The sequence below is a fragment of the Diadema antillarum genome, unplaced genomic scaffold (genome assembly GCF_040938485.1).
Source record: "Diadema antillarum isolate AM-2024a unplaced genomic scaffold, OU_Dant_1.0 seq00001440_RagTag, whole genome shotgun sequence".
Lineage (NCBI taxonomy): Eukaryota > Metazoa > Echinodermata > Echinoidea > Diadematoida > Diadematidae > Diadema > Diadema antillarum.
In genome coordinates this window covers 147,441-167,385 of record NW_027272189.1, presented here as the reverse complement: position 1 = coordinate 167,385, position 19,945 = coordinate 147,441, and the positions used below count along the sequence as shown (strand labels likewise).

Below are 19,945 nucleotides of genomic sequence, written 5' to 3'. Positions count from 1 at the left end.
ATTCGCAATTCAGCGTAACGACATGGCGTATGAGCTCAGTTTTGAAAGAGATGTACTCATCGCAAACGAAAGATACAACGATGATCCCCGCTGCTACGCATATATAAACCCAAGGGTGTTCCTCTCAAACACTCTCCAACACAACCGAACTGAGAACTACTCGCACTTTGAAGGAACTCAGTCGTTTTATTTCAATTGAATCATCTTCCATACAACACGGTCTTCGTCAACTGGTCTTTAAAAAGGTAGGCGATGTTATACTCTGATATGCCCCTTCTGTATTCGAATAAGTTTGGGTAACTTTCTGCGAATGATAAAGTCAGCGTATTTTTTTTCTTCATTAAATGTGATCGTAAAAGTTTGATTTTCCCTCCTCTTTTTCTCTGTTACAATAAAACTTTTTTTTTTGCTACATTGAATTTATACGTGCTTTGGAAGTGATTTCTGCGTGATTATTCCAAATCTTTTGGGAGTTTTTTTTTCTTGTATTAGTTACTAAAAAACACCGACTAAATGTGGCTCAGACTGGAGGTACCGTAGTTTTGACCTTACAGTACTTCCTGACATGCAGGTCTTCATTAACTAAACATAATTTACTTTTCTCCCACTGTGTGTTAACGTATCATTTACGAAAATAGGTCCCTATTCCAGCGTGTGTATTATAGGTTTTCCCGGCCAATTTCGCACTTTTGTCAGTCCAATTCCTAATTGCTGCATTCAATTTAGCACAATAATTAGCCTAGATGGCATGTTCGGTATTTCAATTTTATAATCTTTTCATTCAAATTCATTTTGGAGCATTCAAATTATCTTTAACATCATTCGAATCAGCACTTTTTCAGTTCAAATTCGTAATACAAGCACCATTTCGCAAATCGTTCATTCAATTTAGCATGATATAGTCACGTGATCACGTATACGCTGCGCTCGTTCATTCGAATTCATTCTTGGGCATCCAATTTCGCATTTACCGCAGTCAATTTAGCAGACACGTTTATGCTGCTCTTATTCCTTTATTTATTTTCATTCATCATAGGTATTGTTTGCAAGAATCATAACTGTTCTTATTTTCGTATTCATTCTTTATTCTGATATCATCTTTGCAACAGTACTTTCAAAATAAGTGTAAGTGTTTATAATGTTCGATAGCATTATTTCATTCACAGACATATTAATCTTAAGTTTGTTTTGACATTAATAGGGAGAAGGAGGTTTCAATTTACATCTTGATTCCTTTCATGTGCATGTTTTATTATTTTCATTTGGTGGGTGCTATATTGCGTTAATCATCATTAGGAATAATGTTCTTGGATCAGCTCCTAGCAATCAATTTGTCAAGGTTATCACCCTCAAATGCTTCTATATGATTCCCTGTCTTCTTGAGAGATACACCTGAATCTAACTTGTGCTGCCATGACTGGACATGAGAAAGTGAACTGAATCTATGGTACTAGTGCATGTATAGTTCTGATATCATGTATGAAAGAAGAGGGGTGTTACAGAACAACAAACTTGAGTTATTTAGGATCAAAGATACCTTTACTATATACTTAACAGTGTATGGATGAAACAAAAAATTCAAATTTAAATACGTATGAATTACGGTTCTCATCTTTTCAAAATAGAAACAACATTACGCCAATTTGAGTGAACATGTTTGGAATTTGACTGCCCATACGCGAAAATGAATGACTGAAATACCATTTTCCGCCAGTGCTGGCGAATTTAAATAACTGAAGAGCACGTGCCAATTTGAATGCCCGTTTCACGAATTCGGCGAAAGACACATGTGCGAATTCAATTGATCGAAATGCTAAATTGAACGAACAAGTTGCAATTTTGAATGAACAAGTGGGATAATAACTTTACATGTACACGGTCTTTTTGCTTCTCTCTCGCCCGGCCTACCCCCCCCCCCCCCCCGGCCACTCTATTGTCTGTTTGTCTGTCTGTCTGTCTGTCGGTCGGTCGGTCGGTCTCTTTCTCTCACCCGTTCTATCTATACCTCTCCTATTTTCTACTCATTTGCTGCGTGGTTTATCCGCCACCTGACATAGCTTTAAAAGGGTGACTGCCCATCATGATAGCCGCATATTTTTATTCCACTCTTAATGATTATGATTTACTTTTGCGCAGGCACGCGAAGTCACTTCGACTTTTACAGCACTGAACGAGACAGCGGGGTGGGGTAGAGATAGAGAAGAGAGAGAGAGAGGGGGGGGGGGTGGGGGGAGAAACACATTAATCACCTTGGCTTGTTGTTCTGAGAGAACGTACAGTACATGCCAGGTACATTGTTGTCAGTCTGTCGTAATACGTCACAGTATTTAAAATACCCGCGTCGTTCCTCGTATCATGTTTACATTCATGTGGGCGTAACTGCAAAAACAATGCATATTCATGTTTCTCATGAATATTCATAGTCGAAAGGAAGGGACTCAAACGGGGCTGTCCCCGATTTTACATGCTTTTGTCAATAGAAAACACCATTGAGCTTACACGATCGGTACCTGGAACGGCTGGCTACCGCAATGGCTGCTTAGTAAATGTTAAAAATCATGCTCTTTGACCTTTAGGACGAAGCATCGAACCAAAGAGTTCTCCTTAATCAAACCATCTCCCTGACCGAACTATACTGGCAATAGCTAAACATATGTCCTTTGAAATGGACCAACGTGTTGTGTCAACTCGTTCGGGAACGTTTGTTCAGGTTATCATTGTCTTTGGGTTCAATAACATGTGCACATAATACAGAGTGTCGTGGCAGTAGATGGTAGAGGTTGCATCGTGCATAGTCAGCCAAGATCTACAGTGGCCACCGTTTAATTGAGACTCCAGCAATCGAGAACGCACTGCTTGAAAGGGACGATTATTCTATCCCGAAACAATGCTCCAAGGCACACTATTTTCCCCCACCTGATATACATTGTACGTCGATACGTCTACAAGAAGCTTTCCTTACAGGTCAATTACATGTAAAGGGCAAAAATGTCACGGGCATCGAAGAAGCAAGACAAAACATGAAGAAAGAAAAAAAAAAACACGATGTCCCTCTCAATCGAGGTGTAAAGACGGTTTTCCAGGCGATAAGAGCAGAGCATTTTGAGCAGTGCTTCAATTGAAGACTGTATCCTAAATGAATCTACATTATTATTGTTGTTATTATTATCATTATCATTATTAGTAGTAGTAGTAGCAGCGGTAGTATCATTCATCATCATCATCATCATCATTACTACTACTGCTACTACTATGGTACTACTACTACTTCTACTTCTTCTTACTATTGCTATTATCGTTATCAATCATAATCATGACTATCTTTAGTATCATTCCATCTAGCATATTAGCAAATAACCCATCAAGCAGTAAACCAGCACGCCAAGCCACGTTACGGTGTTTATATGCCAAAGCCAGTATAGCCTATAAGTGGATGTATTGTGGAACAATTTAGATCTTTAGATAGTGTATATAACAAGAGCACGTAATTGCAATAAAAGGGGTGTTTAGGTATACGCCCAATTTTATAAGGTTAAACTTCGAATCATTGACTCATCACGATATTTTAGAAATACGCAAATCGTTATCACAGTACTTTTTAGGATACATAAAATACAAGGATTTATGGTAAATCTCGTTGTATGTTTAGCGGGGTGGGTGGGGACAATAAGATGGCTTCTGGATAAAGTCAGTGTACATTTTTTTTTTCTTTTAAGAGCGAGGGGAAGTAGGCCTATTGTTAACACCCTCAGAAGAAATTGAGGCATTTCTCAGAACTTGGCCAATGAGACCTTGTTTAGCCGCTCCATTGCGTGATGGGGACCATGATTCTTATCCGATTAGTCATTTCTTTGTTGACTTAAAGAATGTATGATATTGTAGAAGCACGCACGCAAGACAGCTCTGGTTGCATACACCCACGACCGAAAAAAAAGATACTTCATCTGTGATCATTTTTACTAGGCAATCTACTCTACTTAGTCGGAGTATATTCACTGAACCCACATTCAGTGACTGCAAAAATATATACAGAACTTCGGACAATCCGTTCTAATGAAGAAGAAGATGCTTACAGAAGGCTTCAAGAGTTTATGACGTAAGGGTAGAGTGACATCACGATCTAATAGAGATGAACCTTAAAGTGAATTGCACATATTACATTTTGTATTTTCTGGCGCAGTGAAAGAGCACTTTGTTAATGAAGCAGAGGGATAGTATTAACATGCATCTGAATGAAGTTAATGGACTGCGCTCTTTTGATCGTCATTTTTATCTTATTTTCGACACGGGGATCAAGAACACAAGTGCTGCTCACAGAGGACTCGAACCAGGAGACCTCACAATTGAGAATCATCGGTCGTATCCTCTTAACCACAGCCGGCGATGAACCATAACATCAAACTCATTAAGTTATATGACTGATAAAAAGGGGACGACAGAAGAAAGTTGCAACATCCTCAGCGGGACTCTACCGTAACTAATTTCATTCAGTTGTATTTCATTCTTTATCCAGCGGAACAAGTACGATTGGCAATAACACTCTACAGCCAAGAAAATAGATAAAATCTCATACTCTCCTTGGGAGTGAATGCAAATTCAACTAATCATGTCGTTTGAAAAAAAAAAGAATCGAGCCCCCCCCCCCCCCCCCACATCTCCTTTCCACCACCTCCAAAAATGAATGCATAAAAACAAACAAACAAACAAACAAACAAACAAGCAAACAAACCATTATCGTCTATACACAAAGCTACATGAAAGTAAAAAATAGGCAGACATCGTATCAAGTCTAATCGATCAGGTTTTTAGATTTCACTGCTTGATAAGCCCCTCCAGACGGGGAGGTTTAAGGCGTCAATGCGTGGATTCACATGTAAAATAAGAGTTCAGTGGGGAGAAAACCAATATCACGTGATAATTTTGCGGTGAGTTCAGGAGCGTGTTGACACAACGCGTTCAGCTCCGGGGGTTAAATCATGGAGCTAATAGTTCAATGATTTTAAAATCATAATGCATTCATCATTGTCTTCTATTTTTTTCACGGGGGTGTGCATATCATAACTGTTCACCTCTGCGGGGAGAAGAGAACTGCATTGACATTCTGTTCATCTATCTTTGTTTAAAGGTATACATTACGCTACTTATAAACCTAATTCTTAAGTATTCTTCTTTATTCAAAGCAGACTACATTCTATCATGCAGGAGGATTTACAGGAAAAAAAGTAAGAAAAAACATTCTTGATCACAGACGGACATTGGGACCGACGAGACAAAATTAATTGAAGATGTAAATCATTTTAATGGCTTCAGGTTTTTCAACACCTACATGGCCACCTTTAATTCGTGACACTTTGTGTATTCACTCATTTACATAACTGCATACTACAGATTACTTGAAGGCAATATTTTCATGCTCATTAGTATGATCTTACGTAGCCGAGGTACTGTGACGTAAGAGGTAATAGAAGTAATTTCGTGAGAGGAAATGTGACGTAATGGAGGTTGCCATTTGAATTATGATTTTGGAAAAGAAGTGTTTTATTCTGTGATTGTAGTTCAATCACTTCACTCTTTCGGTTGAGGTTAAGTTCTGATCTGAAGGCAAGTGGGTGCGGCGAAATGCATGAACAAAACAAATGCTGCGTAAAGAATTATATACGCACAAACGGCGATAGCCGAGACGCTTCTTCGGGGTTTTTTTAATGCAAAAAGAGAGGCCTACGTCCAATCTTTCTGCTACCACCCACCCTCCCCCCATCTCTCTGTCTGTTAATCGCAGCATATAACGAAGACGAGCAAATGACACGTTGATCTTCCGCCAGTTTGCATCTGTTTGCTGCATGGCATGGGGATTTATGACCATGGGGAGTCTACGGGCTAAATCATTACTGACAGTATATAAACCAACACTACCTTGGCATAACATCGACATATCAGGGAAGCGTAACCATGGCAACGTCTACCAGTCACGCGTGGAACCGGCACCTCTTCGAGTGCATTGCGTACTCTAGTCCTAATTCCAGGAAACAAAGTAGATACATGTATTTCACTCATTGTGTTTCAAACCGGAAGGGCATCTGGTTGTTGTTGTTGGTTTTTTTTTTTTTTCATTTGCTCTCACCAAGCATGAATGATGTATCCGGAATATCCTGATGCATTATGAATTCTTCAAACCACTTTGATAAGTTCCGTTCTATAATCCTGCTTTTTTTTTTTGGACACTTTTTGTGCATTTTTTTTTCTGAATCTGAAGGGTTTTCTTTAAACATTTTGTGTGATATTCTGCATTGATTTCCGACGGAGCAACATAATCATATTCATTACAAAAATAATTGATATTAGAACTGAAACTACCAGAGATACTCCAAGAAACTGAAAATATAGAACAGTCTGTTAAACGCGGTGGATTATCAATGTTCCGGTTGATTTCATACGTCACCTAATTCTCTTCATGGAACTCTACAACACTTGTAATGTCACAGGGCAATTTCCCTTTAACCATTTCATCAAGGTTTGAGCTGTCCTAATGGACACACACATATATAGAAGGCAATGGTTTTTGGAATATTTTGTGTGAAAGAGACCACTGATGTAGAAACTTTGAGAGACCTCCCGCTTAGCTTGTTCACTATTTCTTTTTGCAAATATCGCGAAACAAGATAAGAGCTTCTGAGTTTTATTTCTCCGGAAGTTGTTTCTATTTGATTGATAATATATTGGCAGAGCAGATAATGGTGTAGCAGGCAGGCAAGATGAAATGGGTTGTGTATCATTTTGTGTCATCAACTTCGTGGTATCATGCACCATTTAACGAGCGGCAAATTCGCTCGTTGCACGCATAGACTTCTACCAGTTCAGTAACAATCTTTTCGTTCTGTTGACTGATGCGTGTGATTGCTCACTGCATTGGTGCAGAGTGTTCCAAACATGAGCGTGAAATCGTGTCAAAGTTCGCACGCTCAACGAGAGCGGAGACTGTGCGCGTTCAGGGGCCCTGGCTTAAAAAACAAAAAGAAACAAAACACGCCTACGATGATAGACATTAGACAGACGTAGTAAAGTTCTATTTGATTGCAGCTATGATCAAACATAGCTAAATTCTGCTCCTACGCTGGGACCATACAGGCTCTCACCATCAACCACGGCGGATCGCTGGCCAGAGATAGGCGTAAAACAGCGGCGCCGTCTTGTTTAGGATGCAGGAGTGGCTGTTGTTACAACTTAATCGGGATAGATGTGATTTTTTAAGGACACTGTCACTCACCTGTTTGCATGTTTGTTGAAATATTCGCCAGGTCTTTCTGATTTCCAGCCATTGTGTTGAGAAGCAGAACATCGAGGCTGAATTATTCCAAATTGTGCACTCAGAGTGAAGCAAGTTTTCAGCAGACGACACACTTTCCTCTCGTTACGAATATTACGTATAAAACAACAACAACAAAATCCTTTCTTTCCCGCGTCAATTTTCAGCTTATCCTGATCGTGAGAATAGACACTGAAGACGATAAATCCACTATGGAATCCAAGCAGGACACAGCGTCACTGATCCCGCCACAATGTTCAGCGATCGTGGATATTCCTTGCCACAAGTCCATCCAATTCCAGACGACTGCCTCAAACGGGCGACTGCCGCACTTCGTCGGAAGAAATCGTGGGAGCGGAGCGAGCGGGGCAGGACGTACTCTGGCCTACTTCATACTAGCGATAGCCGTCTGCGGGGGCTTCGCTCTCCTGTACGCCAAAATGGCCTGTATGCAGAATCAAATATACGACCTGCAATCGGAGCTGAGTGTGGTCGTTGCGGACGCCGGCCCAATGGACCCTTGGGACTCCAGTGAGGTAGCGTCGTACAGACCCGGAAACCAGGTGAGCCAATTGTCAAATGTTTTAACCAGGTAGCAACACAGATTACAATGTGCAACGATTCAGTTTAGGGGGGGAGGGGTTCGAAAAACGAAGCCATGTCCGGGTTAGGCCGAGGGGTGTGAGGGAGGAGGAGGAGGAGGAGGAGGACGGGGGGGGGGGGGGGGGGGGGGGTAATGGGATAAGGGAACTATTGCCTTTCCCTCTGTGAGTTTCAAGGTGGCAATGCAAATAGTACACTATTGTCACGTTCAAAGCGGAGGACAAAGGTACGGCAACTTGAGATCGTTGTATACGTGACATGGAGGCACATACCATGTTTGAACCCGTGTCTAGATGCGTGGGTATAGGTATGGGACTTGCCGCTCCAGAATTGGTCCAAGAAGTTAACACTGGCTCAAAATGTGAAACATTGACGTGAACATTATACACATGGCTGTAAGCAGCAAAGGAACAATTTCCAAGCCACCATAAGCCGTATAGTAATAGTTTGACTCGATTTAATTATTATACATTGAATCAGCGGTTCTCTGCAGCTTATTCTCACCCCGTCATGATTCTTTTATCTGCATACTTTTGGCTTGGGAAAACAATTTGGAGTTGAATATCAACTCGACGACGATAATTATGTGACGTGAAAGCAGAGGTACGAAAAGTTTTTTGTTGTTGTTTTTAAGGATGACGTACAAGGATTAAAGGGATTTATGAATTAATAAACATAAGGCTCTAAGCTGTGCACACAAAAGTTGATAAATCTCAGGCAGAAAAGAAAACGTCAGAACACGTTTTAATTGATTAGTTCAACTGCATACTGCAGTCCATAATGTCATTGCACCGTACTGTAACAAAATTTAAAGTGTTGCGTAGATATCGGCAAAATATTCATTCCGTGCAATACGTGCTTTAGAAAATATGTAGGAGCCTACATTATACTGATGTTGATGATGGCGGTTGGTGGCGGTTGTGGCATCTTGTTTAGGTATCCGCCTTTGAAGGGCGCTCGTGGTGCTTGATCTAGAATGTCTCACCGTCAAGTGTTCAGTCAATATTGATTATGATGTTTGACATCAATGTTTGATGTTCTATTGGATTTTGAGCTATGAAGATTTTGGATTTTTCAAGATGGTTATTCGGCATGGTGGGTGTTGACTAAACCGAGGAGTTTAAAGTGAAAAAAAAAAGTGCTCAAAAAATTTTGCAGATTGAATATGCTCTAATTTATGCACAAAGGACGGCATTTTGAAGAATATTGAAATAACTAGATAGTAAAGTACAGAGTAGGCCTTTAACACAGTTCATGTGTAGATAATTTCTTACAGTCTAACTTTGATAAGAAACTTCAATAATTTTATTTCTTCTGATTCAGTCTTCAGAATCTCGTGAAAGGTAGTTCGAACGTAGAGTGGGCATTCCATTTCCATGTAAAGGTTTTATCAAGTGTTACAAGCAATCTCATAAATTCACAAAAAGCATAATTTCAATCCCAGATCTCTCCAACTCGTACATGCATTTATTTTAGTATTTTGTTTCGCCGTGAAAACCAAGAACTGATACCGAGTAGCTGTCTTGAAAAGTGTCGGGTGTTGATTCACAAAAGTCCGTGGGCGCAATGTAGATCCACTCTCGACATTGCCATGTGAGGGCGCTATTGTGGATAACTTCTCACTAGATTCAGACTGGTGACTCCGTTCCTCGAGTAGGAAGGCTGAGTGTCTTAGAATTATGTATATTCCATTTCTGTATGAGGTGTTTATTGTACATTCATGAATCATGTCAAATGTGTACAATTTATGTATGTTTCATCTATACTACATTGCACACAACCTTTTGTTTTCCGTTAAACATTGTATTATAGTTATATTTTGTGTCATTACAATGTAACAATTTCATTTGATTTGTCTGAATAAAGGCTATAAAAAGCGCCCCCCCCCCCCTACAAAAAAAAAAAAAGATACGAGGCCTGATCATCCTTCAGTTCGCCAGATTGTTACAGGGAGTCAAATTTTCACCAATTTCCAATAAAAATTGTTTGTAGTGATAAGCTAACACAAAGTTGTTGTAAGTTGCCCCGGTGGCCCCGATGGAGACTCAGGGGTAGGCCCAAGGGCTAATAATAAAGATACTGGTATGGTGAATTTCACACATCAGTTTCTTATGGGTTTTAGAGGTAATAAAGCTACGTTGTCTTGTATATTTTTGACGTAAATGAGTCAATGTGAGCTCCCTAGGGTGCAGCATCTTTTATCTATATACAGTTGTATATATATATGAAAAAAAAAGACCTGCGAGATCAATGCTTAAAAGGGATCATCATGTATGTGTTGGGCAGCACAAACATATCGAAATCGTACTTGTGTCGTATGTTGTTGTTGTTTTAAAGAAAGGAAGAGAGAGAAAATAATGTTCCGCTATTTTGATAAAGAAACAGAGCAGCAACAGAGCTGCTAACAAAGAAATGCCACAGACTCCCAAGGCAAAAACGACATTTTCTTCAGATCAAGAAGGACACCCCTGTGGTATAGCGTAGAAAATATCTAGAGAGTTGGAAGAGATACACCTTTCGTGATGTTATTCTATTAAATCTCCCTCAACAGTACTGTCCCTCAATGTTGGATCTTTTTTATTCCTGCACACAGGACTACGACTACATGGAGACAGACCCTGACGAAGGAATTCATGATAACGAAGTGGATCACGGAAAAAGAGGTAGAATTAAAATTGAAATTATCTCTAGACAAAATTTTGTAACTACCCAAGAACATTTCTTTTCTTAATTTTGATTTTTTTTTTTTTGGTCAAAACAATTAAGCGCCATTTTAAACATCTTAAAGTAAGTTTTGTCATCTGGTAGAGCAAGATAAAATCTTTCCTTTGATATATCATTTGTAACAAAACAAATAAATATTTTTGAAGTCATGATTAAAATGATTCTGTATTTTCCTATTATTTTCGATGAGGGTTGCTGTTGTTGTTGTTGCTGTTAATGTTGTTATTTTTGTCCTCGTTTTTAGCAGCTTCAGTCGCAGCTATCCCAACTTAATCAGAATGGAGTTTGCTCTTTTTACAATGAATCATAATGATCATAAACATTATAAGGTGCTGTGCATCTAAATTTACTAAAGAAAATGTTCAGATTCTCTCTGTCGTATCTTTATTTCATGCCATTTCACGTAAATTTAACGTTACTTTGGGATTATGACCGGGTGGCTCAGGTTTGCAGTTCATTAAGTTATTTTGAAATTAAAAAAAAAGCTTCATGGAAGTATCACACTATAGTAAGTTAAACTAAAGACAACCCTTAGTTGGAGAGTCTCTAAACAATTATAAATTCGTAGTGAAACACTTACACAGTGAAATCAATATCATAATTACTACTACTACTACTACTACTACCACTGCTAGTAGTAGTAGTAGTATAGTAGTAGTAGTAGTAGTTGTTGTTGTTGTTGTAGTAGTAGCAGTAGTACTAGTAGTAGTAGTAGTAGTACTAGTAGTAGTAGTTATATAGTTATTGCAGTTGTCGGTGTTGTTGCTGCTGTTGTTCTTGTTGCTATTGTTGTTGCAAGCTGGAATGTTTCCGAAGTAGCGCTTATCTAAAATTTACTTTTGATCTCTTTTATCTATTTTTTTTTTAATACAGGGAGGAGATCTGCTGGCGGTCACATGTCCAGACACGGTGTTCGGCGCCACCAAATGCCTTCTAGAGGTAAAGTCTGCTTTTGTTTTTCCATTGGTGAAATCACCGTACCAATTGTGAAAGTATGACATTTTTTAAAACCCAATGCAGCATTCATGGGAAAAGACAAATCACCTTGAGACTATTCTATGGTTATTGTTATCTTTTAAAGAGAATTTTGGTGGTGATACATTACCGATAGTGATAATGGCAATACTATTTATGATAATTTTGATGATATAAATGACAATGATTATGATAAAAATAACAGCAATGATAATATTGTTAATGTGATAATTACTTAAGATAGAGATAATAGGGCCTACCCCTTCCAATAACAATATTGGTAATAATGATAATAGAAATTCAATAATAATCATACAAATATATAATATCTCTCTTTCCCAGTGTGTCTGTTCTTTTAACTCTCTTTCTCTCTTCTTTCATTAAGTCGATGCTGTTTGGTTTTTTTTTTTTTTGTTATGTAACTTAGGTTTTTATTTCTTTCTATTTTCCATCAGGACATGTCGAGCCTGGACACATAACGTCGCATTTGGTTCCAACTGCCGAGTCGGTTTCGGGCCCTTCAAACTACGGAGCAAGTAAGCTCATAATTCTACACATTCCACAAAATGGGTCATATGTTTTTATTGTGTGTGTGTGTGTGTTTGTTTTGTTTGATTAATCATTGTTGATTGAATATTGTTGCATACATTCAAGATGAATACTTTGTTATGTGAAATTATAGAAATTTAATAAAGGTTACAAAAAAGTATGTGTGTGTAGTTTTTTTCTGCGATTTACGCACAGTTTTCCTTTTTTATACATAGTTTGTTTGAATAAAAAGCATATATTGTATGTTCAAGCAAAGAATGTGATTCAGAATTGCCGAATAAATAATAGTGATAATAATAATAATAATAATAATAATAATAATAATGATAAGGAGAAGAAGCACAAGTAAGAAGAACAGCTGCTGATTTTTTGAATTAATATTATTGTGAAAAAGAACCTGATATTGAATGAAATTCAGACAAAGAATATCATTAATATAAAGTATTTGTCAAGTGTTGCGAACATCAACTTTATTTTCCTTTGATCCCATCGTGGTAATCTGGCAATGTAATCTCAATCACGGAGTCAAATCAGTATTATAGCATCATTATCTGTCTGTCAGGAATGAAGTGTCATGAACATGCATTTCTTAATCATTCCTTTTTGTCCCGACTGTATTTAGGCTTTGCTAATTTTCATAAAACACTTCTCGAACAGCCAATATGAATATCCAGAAAAGTTAGTTGATGATGTCATTCCCTCACAACTTGCTATACATATTATAGTTTGTACACATAATCTTGAAATTTCCCGGTTTTAGTTCAAACGTATGTATATCCCAGTCTCAAATCCTAATATGTAGATTAGTTATTTTTATGAAATTATTCCGTCAGGAGTGATATTTTATTTCATACGTTGATTGCAGAAATATTGAACTTTTACCGTTTATATTTTGTACACGATCAATGGAAATTATGAGGTCATATCATATTCAGTTCAATCATATTCATCATACCTGTTCCAGAACCGTTTTGCAAAAATTAGCACAATTTTATAACTTCCCTAATTTTATCCGATTTTTATAATATCTTGACTGATGCACTTGTAATTGTATACTCTTTCTTTTTGGAGTATAACTATATCCTGTGTTACATTTCTTTCGCTGCAGGCGAATGGTTCCGGTGGTCATCTGAGGAATATGGGGCACACAAGCGCGGAATGTATATGAGGCAAGACACGAAACTAATCGTACCAGTGTCGGGGTACTATTTCATCTATAGCCAGGTCACCGTAGGTGACAGCAACATTCCGCAACTTTATGTGGGCCACCGCATCGTGCGGAAAGGGGCGTGTGGGACGGGGACGGATGTTGAACTGATCAAGAGCGAGGCTACACAGTAAGTAAACTTCAGTGGTGACCTTTTCGGCAATAAGCCAGTTCACATGCAGTTACAATCTGAGCATGTGCAGATAAAGATCATTGCAGACCTTCTCTTGAGTGGAGTGTCACTGATTATATATATATATATATATATATATATATATATATATATACATACATACACAGGTATACAGTATATATACATATACATATACATATACATATACATATATATACAGTTTATGTAATCGGAGATATCGTGCAGTAAAGTATGATGAATTAGGTCAAACATTACAGTTCCAATAAATAGCTACTGGAACTGTAATGTTAACCGTACTTAATTGGCAAAAACATTGAAAGAACTCTGAACACTGCACAGAGGCTAAGAATGTCACGGCATCGCAGATAAGCACATGTTTTCACAAAGTTATGTTTTTTTAATTGTGCAGTGAAATCAAGATGGCCAAGTGATGGCATCACCATTTTATAGCACTTATAGCCTCTCACTGGCCAGTACAATCTTCGATTTTCCTTATCAAAAGAAGGAAAGAATAAAATAGACATCCTCTGCTCCAAATAACTATACAGCTGAATCGACATTGCAAAGGTCATATTTATTTTTGTCGGGGGTAGTTAATAATTACGTGTGACTGTCAAACTGTGCTTTCATAGTATACAATGTCCTCTAGATGCACAAAATACATGATTTGTCCGGTCATCAATAATCGATTGGTAATGCTCTGAGACTAGTACTAATACTAATACCTTCTTCATTGTTGCATAATTATTATGTGTGCATTTTAGAGCAAAAATCGACAGTTCTGCAAACCGTTCCATGACATATTTTTGTTCCTGCGTCAATTGTTTCCTTGAGTCTGTATGCTTATAAGCCAACATAAATTCATGACATAAATTCTACCCACAACCATAACCCCAACCCCTATCGTATTCCTCACATCAAACTAAACCTTAAACCCTACCACAACCCTTATCCTAACCCTAAGTCCTTGGAAAAAAAAATGCGACAGGATCAATTATCGCAGGAGCACAATATATACCTCTGCAGACCCAACGAGAACTACGTTTCACCCTTGAGTCAGTCTTCTAACCCTGTATGATCTCGTTTTTGCTCACAGTTTGTTTTGTTTGTTTGTTTTCTCTTGTAAATATATAGGAATGGCACTCATGCAAGAGACTCCAAACACATAGCGGGTGTGTTTTACTTGGAAAAGTTTGACGAACTGGGCGTTCGACCGTCCTTTTCAGCTGGAAGATTACATGCTTACTACAGCATTGACCGGCAAAACTCCTACTTTGGTTTGATTCTCATGTCGAGTTCAGATACACAAGCCCCTGTTCGATGCACACCAATTTCACTTTTTTAGGAATGATTAATGGAATAATTAAATACAGCCTTGTTTGTTGATAAGTTTTGCATAAGGTCCTAAAATCCACGTAAGCAAACCGTCCGATAGAATGAAAAATAGAATGGAAAGGATTTTGAAGAAGTTGGCTTCCTTTCCAATAGACACGAAATCACGAAAATGGTAATGTGTGTAACCAAAAGGCTAAAATAAAATACATTAATATCTCTATACATTCCTACTCTTCACACTGATAATACCAGCGTTTGTAGTCATATTCTAAAATTCTACCCGAATTCTTACTTTTTCGATTGTGTTTAGTGTAATTTGATAACTTGATACCAGTGTCGTCATCATTGCTCAAATTCTGATAATTCTGATAATAATAAGATGGTTCTTTATTTCACTGGTATCATGAATGTGCATTGCTTGAATTTTTGAAGTAATCATTAGCATGCATATTGATCACGTGGGGACAATGATGCGAAATTACGTAACCGTTCTCTATTCAATGCTCAGTACTGTATGTAGTGAGAGACTGATCTGCTATCTCTTACTAGATGCCTCAGACGGTACTAAATCCGGATCATTATTCCGCCACATGTTTGCGTTATGATAGGAAGAATGTATTTTTTGATGGCAGCAGCCCAGATCAAATCATTCTTTTATCTAGCTGTAATTTGTGCGAACAACAAGGACGGCTGTAAAGGAGAGAGGAAGAGTAACTTATTCTCGTAATGCGGTAATTTTTGCCCTGACCTTTTGCGGGTTTAACGTCAAATTAATGTTCCGGGCAGCTGACGTTATAATGACAGACATGTTTTGTTTATTTATTTATCAATTCATTTAGCAATTGTTTGATTAACACCTTGTTACTTAAGAACATTCACAATCTAACGAAGATCATAGTTCACAAAACAACAGTAGACATAACAAAACGTTATAAGATAGAAGAATACGTCAACCATCTGATCATGTCGGCGAAAAAAAAATGGTACAGTTTGTTGAAGTGCTTTACCGCCTCCTTGCGTCGTCTGCGTTACAACCATTGGGGCGAATCAATAGTGTATGCGACAAAGGAGACATAACTGTAAAGAAGGACTATAGTGGAATATGTCTATTAGGGTTGTTATACTGCTGAGTCAGAATTTAAGAAGATTTGAGACACCCTTGAAATGTATTCAGTGTATTCAAGGCAACCTCATCCCCAGGGTTTCTGTTTTGAGTATTTTGAAAGAAGAGCACTGTCATCTTTACATATTAAATCATGTGTTATATTCTCCGATATTAAATGACAGATGATTTTGGTATTATCAAGTGTTATTAAGCATCAAGGTATTGTCATGGCGTCTAATTTATTTGATTGCCCTCATACTGTGAACTGGAGAATTGAAAGTTGGACACGCTAAACTGGTTTCATAGTGCTGTATTCACAGCGTATGTAAGTTAGTTTCAACAAAAGCTTTGGGATTTTCATAGTAACCTTTATTACGGAAAATGCTAGTATGCGTGACATTATGAATGCGTCAGAAGTGGTTTGCTCAACTTGAACAGAGTTGTCCGCAGATTACCGTAGTCAGGGCGGTTTTCTAAATTTATCAAGCTGTGAAATATTGTAAACTGAACATTGGCCTTCGTCCCATTTTGAGGACGCGGGAAGACAGGTACAGCTTCTACAGTATATAGTACATTTTGTACCTTTTGTAAATATTGCACAGCGCTATCATAACTATAATTGCTTCCTTTTCTGCTTCCATTTCTTTATCATGTCACGCATATAATACATAGACCTCTGATATGTTTTGAAGACTTGCGTCAGAGCGTCGTGGTTGTATATACAAGTGCAGTTCTATTTGTATGTTGTAATTGTGATATTTTTCTAAAATATCGTCAGTATGTGTTGTATTTATTTGTAAAAAAAAAATGCTTATAGCCTATGTTATCGGTTTTGTGTGAAGAATTAAAGCTGGATTATATATTCATGTTTAGTACTGCATCTAAAAGGTGACCTTTGTCTGAGGAATTATTTATTATTTTCCAGAAAAAAAAAGATATATACTCGATCACTGGCGCCCTCTTTCCTTTCACCTCATTGTTACAAAATAATACAACTCTGGCAGAATAATAATCATTATATGCGTGTACATAACAGTAATAATTTGTATCCGTTTGTTGACACGATTTCGATAACTCGCTCCAGTGATGTACAGTTTCTCTTCTGTTATCGTTTTTGTTTTGTAATGTGGAAATAAATCAGACAAAGTCTGCCGAAGAACAGTGTGTCCAGTATTGAAACGATGGTTTATAACGTGTTGATTGCTTGCTGTGTGTGGTGTAATGTCCTACAGAGAAATACCATGACCATTTTCCCTTATACAAACCTGAGTGAAATATATGCATATTCAATTCTAGCAAAATATTGATACTCACACGTCAGGACATATGTATGTATAGTTATTATAATTATTATGATATTATATTATATTATCACATTTTTTATATTAATTATATATTAATATCATATATTATGTATTAATTATATTATTATACATTATTATTATTATATTATTATATTATATTACATAATTATTAGTTATTATTATCATTATAGTTATATATATGTGTGTGTGTGTGTGTGTGATAAAAACCTAAAATGGCATTAAAATAATATGTTTTTAAAACATGCGCTTTCCTCGCCAGGATAAAGCGTTTTAATGCCATTTTAGGTTTTTATCACAACATAATAAGATATATATATATTGAGTAAGTTGTCCACGTGTTGGCGTGATAATATAATCAAAAACAAAACTGATACAAAGTTCATGCTGTATTCACTAACATTGTTATTGTTCTCTCAGTTTCAACACTTGAGAAAGAGCGAATCGCTCGAAAATTTGTGTGCCGAAATAACTGCTGGTGAATACAGCATGAACTTTGTTTCAGTTTCGTTTTTAAAGAAAAAAAAAAAATGTGACAAGACTGTCTGCTTAAATGTCACATGACACGGATATAGACATGGCGGCACGACATTCCAGAAATCACGGAAGAAGATACGACTCTGTATATTTTAGCATCACATGTTTATTAGAAAATAAGTTACAAGGCTCCTCAAATACCGGTGCTCATAGCACTGTGTGTCTGCACATACCGAATAGAAGTAGGCAACGTTTGTGCGAAAATTGTAAGAAACCATAATATACAATCTTGAAAATAATTAATATGTATAACGGTCCAGTTCATTTTTGCCTGTACAAGATAAACTTCGTATGATACACGTCTCTCTACAAATAATAATTCACACACTTTTTTTCTTTCGTTGGAAATGCGGGAACGGAGCTTCTCTCGAAGAAACAATGCTACTCAGAAAAGCAAAGAAACCCACAAGGTTCTTTATTCCTCCATCTAGCTTTATGTGCGCCGAGAAACTCGCTTCCGAAAAAAAAAAAAATCTCCCACCGCTAAAATTCACAGCTGCATCGCTAACACAATTCTATGTACACTCGTGTCTCACACACAACAACATCCTCCCATGATAGTGTGCAATGCTAGCTGATAATGATATTGCTGTACTGCTCCATTATTCAAAACGAGAGGCAGTTATCCTTGACTCACGATAATGTCAAACGCGTATCACGTTCCTCACGTGAATACTTGAGGAAATATTTCACCACATCAACCTAAACAGACTGAGGAGAAAAAAAAATAATGATCAAAAGATGAAAAAAAAAAGACAGGGATATGAAATACTATACTGCAAGCCATTGGTTTTCGTTTTTCGTTGCTATTGTGTTTAAGGCACACTATAAATGGACTCGGCTCAACTTACTTTTTTTTTTCATTGCCATGACACATGCAACACATTTTCTGCGATTCAACAAATTTGTGACGATTGGGTGTGTGTGTGTGTGCATAAATGTATGCTGAAAACCCCCAATCTAATTGGTTACATACCCTCAAATACCACAGCCATCTCTAAGGCCGTAGGCGAAACAAACTAGCTACGGAGAAAAAGAAAATACTGGACGGTCTTTTTTTTTCGCTCTTATAAAAATTATGTTAAAATGGCAAGAAGTATCACAGAAAGTGGCCAACGTCTGAACCACTTTCCTCCTTTTGAAATTCTAAGTATTTACGCCCAGTGATAATACTGCCCGGGCTATGGAAAACAAAAAGAATAATGAAAACAAAGCCGCACTGCCATTGCATTGTTTAAGTTTTTTTTTTAAGTGTGTGAGAATCTACTCTCTCCAAAATTTGCAAACTTCCTTGATAGCGATCTGTGAAAATGAACTTTCTGCAATGAAGATTGACAGCCAAATATATCTACCAATTCTCTCATTCATCTCTTTCTCTCTCTCTCTCTCTCTCTCTCTCTCTCTCTCCCTGCTTTCAAACATATCTCTTACCTATCTAACTATTCATCTACTAATCTTCTCTCTCAGAATTCTCTCCTCATCTCATCTTTATCTCTCAAGCTCATATCTCTCAAGATTGCAAGCGCATGTGATTTACAACAAAAACTGGCGAATTTTACTTTATGTTCTGTAATTCATTGTTATCCCCAAGTTCTGTCCTTGTCTCTTCTCTTTTTTTTTTTGGCCTCTTTACATAACAAATATGGCTATTGATACCCTGATGACATTCTTTATTGCATCGTCTTTGCTTCATGTTTTTTTCTTTTTGCATTTCACAAATAGCAGACAAATATATCATAATGTAAATTTCCCATTAAGCAAACGAGTCCAACAGGAAACTGCTGGTAGCCAACTGCGACACATGAAGATTTGTTTTTGTTATTTTTGAGTGAGGAAATCGTTGAATACACGTTCATCGGGTTGATTAAAGTGCACGATAAAACATGTCATGATTACTATTGAACATTCCGTCGAAGGAAAATTCCATCTGTGCAGCACTGTAATGTATATGGCTTTGATGAAATTCTAACACATGTCTTCAGTTCTAGCAAACATCGGGTTAAATTCAGCAATTTTCGTTGATCATTATTGTTTTTTAGTCACATAAATTACGGCAGCTTCATAATTTTCTTTGCTGTGAAAGTCACTGTGCACTTCAGTTGTCGATTTCGCTAAGAAATATGTTTGGTGT

The 19,945-nt window shown here is 37.4% G+C and overlaps 1 protein-coding gene across 1 annotated transcript; it reads left to right on the top strand.

The window, feature by feature from the left end:
* The first annotated feature begins 7,132 nt into the window (after positions 1 to 7,132).
* Positions 7,133 to 16,565, top strand: LOC139709503 (uncharacterized). Its single transcript, XM_071621465.1, has 6 exons — positions 7,133 to 7,866; positions 10,500 to 10,569; positions 11,504 to 11,569; positions 12,061 to 12,141; positions 13,263 to 13,491; positions 14,650 to 16,565. Exons 1-6 carry the CDS (start codon positions 7,516 to 7,518, stop codon positions 14,858 to 14,860), a joined length of 1,008 nt encoding a protein of 335 aa, XP_071477566.1. The 5' UTR covers positions 7,133 to 7,515; the 3' UTR covers positions 14,861 to 16,565.
* Positions 16,566 to 19,945: the final 3,380 nt, after the last annotated feature.

Bases quoted from the DNA above. Each gene is read 5' to 3' on its own strand.
- LOC139709503 (XM_071621465.1), top strand. From the start codon at position 7,516: ATGGAATCCAAGCAGGACACAGCGTCACTGATCCCGCCACAATGTTCA. The intron at 7,867-10,499 runs GTGAGCCAATTG...TCCTGCACACAG, and splicing joins CGTACAGACCCGGAAACCAG to GACTACGACTACATGGAGAC. The intron at 11,570-12,060 runs GTAAAGTCTGCT...ATTTTCCATCAG, and splicing joins CCACCAAATGCCTTCTAGAG to GACATGTCGAGCCTGGACAC.